The sequence below is a fragment of the Anneissia japonica genome, unplaced genomic scaffold (genome assembly GCF_011630105.1).
Source record: "Anneissia japonica isolate Jap-2015-1 unplaced genomic scaffold, ASM1163010v1 scaffold230636_len1871_cov128, whole genome shotgun sequence".
NCBI classification, from domain to species: domain Eukaryota; kingdom Metazoa; phylum Echinodermata; class Crinoidea; order Comatulida; family Comatulidae; genus Anneissia; species Anneissia japonica.
The window spans coordinates 1-2,025 of NW_022730396.1; the positions used below are offsets into that span (position 1 = coordinate 1).

The 2,025-nt window shown below is 28.9% G+C and overlaps 1 protein-coding gene across 1 annotated transcript; it reads left to right on the plus strand.

The window, feature by feature from the left end:
- Positions 1 to 144: 144 nt before the first annotated feature.
- LOC117114918 (threonine-rich protein-like) lies at positions 145 to 1,746 on the plus strand (the record flags this gene model as incomplete). The annotated part of the gene is made up of 7 exons (XM_033258534.1): positions 145 to 189; positions 304 to 348; positions 643 to 687; positions 962 to 1,006; positions 1,167 to 1,211; positions 1,326 to 1,370; positions 1,702 to 1,746. Coding segments are annotated over 7 exons (315 nt in total), but the record flags the coding sequence as incomplete, so codon positions are not given.
- Between the last annotated feature and the right edge of the window lie 279 nt (positions 1,747 to 2,025).

The following is a 2,025-nucleotide window of genomic DNA, read 5'->3' on the forward strand; positions in this document are numbered from 1 at the left end:
AAGCGCTTAGAGGCTTTGTTAAGGCATTAAGCGCTATATAAGAACTACATATTTCTTTTTTTTTTTTTAAATATATATATATGTATATGCTTACTGTACATGATAAGTGTTTTATTATATATTTTTAATTTTATAACTTTAAAGAACCTACCACAGCAGCACAACCGACAACGTCAGTGACAACTGAGGGTAGGTTTTGACTCATGCCAAAATAATTATTTTAAGATTCATTTACAATAATAGCTTAAATTTATATGCTTAGAGTAGTGAAATATAAAATAGTTTATTATTTTATTTCTACAGAACCTACCACGGCAGCACCACCTACAACATCAGTGACAACTGAGGGTAGGTACTTGACCCCTTCAAAAAAAATATTTTTACTATTCCTTAAATATTCGTCATTATTATCTAATATATATGCTTATTGTACATGATAAGTGTTTTATTATATGTTTTAATTTTTATAACTCTACAGAACCTACCACAACAACACAACTAACAACATCAGTGACAACTGACGATGGGTTTTTGACTCATACCGAAATAAATATTTCAAAAGTAATTTTCAGTTAGCTAAAATTGAAATGCTAACACGAGTAGTAATTATGATATTCTATTTTTTTTTTTATAATTCTATAGGACCTACCACAGCAGCACCACCTACAACATTAGTGACAACTGAGGGTAGGTACCTGACTCATAAAAAAAAAATCCTTTTCTATTTCTTAAATATTCGTTATTATTATCTAATATATATATATTTCATTTAGTGTTCAATGTGTTCCATATGTGTTTGATCCAATGACCGGGGTAATAATGTGAAGCGCTTAGAGGCTTTGTTAAGGCATTAAGCGCTATATAAGAACTACATATTTCTTTTTTTTTTTTAATATATATGTATATGCTTACTGTACATGATAAGTGTTTATTATATATTTTTAATTTTATAACTTTACAGAACCTACCACAGCAGCACAACCGACAACGTCAGTGACAACTGAGGGTAGGTTTTTGACTCATTATTTGTTTATGTCTTTTTAAAGGTTATCAATAGTGACTAAGAGCAAAATATTTCATTTTTCAATTTCATTGTTGAACGATGATTTACTATTACTACTTCATGATAGGTGGTTTATGATATTTTTAATTTTATAATTCTACAGATTCTACCACAGCGGCACAACCGACAACATCAGTGACAACAAACGGTAGGTTTTTGACTCATACTAAAATAAATATTTTAAGATTAATTAACAATATTAGCTGAAATTGAAATGCTTAGTGTAGTAATTATTATATAGTTTATTATTTTATTTCTACAGAACCTACCACAGCAGCACAACCGACAACATCAGTGACAACTGAGGGTAGGTACTCTACTCATAGAAAAAAATAATTCTTTTACTATTTTTAAAATATTCGTCAATATTATCTAATATATATATATATATATATATATATATATATGTGTGTGTGTGTGTGTGTGTGTGTGTGTGTGTGTGTGTGTTTTTTTTTACTGTAAATGATAAGCGGTTTATGATACTTGTTTTTTAATTTCGTGACTTTGCAGAACCTTCCACACCGGCACAACCCGCAACACCAGTGACAACTTAATTTCAAGATTAATTATCAGTTTTAGTTGAAATTGAAATGCTTACACGAGTAGTAGTTATGAGTATTTTTTTTTTATTTCTATAGAACCTACCACAGTAGCACCACCTACAACATCAGTGACAACTGAGGGTAAGTACCTGACTCATAGAAAAAAAGATTCTATTTCTATTTTTTAAATATTCGTTATTATTATCTAATATTTAATAATTGCATTTAGTGTTCAATGTGTTCCATATGTGTTTGATCCAATGACGGGGGTAATAATGTGAAGCGCTTAGAGGCTTTGTTAAGGCATTAAGTGCTATATAAGAACGACATATTTCTTTTTTTTTTAATATATATATATATGCTTACTGTACATGATAAGTGTTTTATTATATATTTTTTATTTTATAACTTTACAGAACC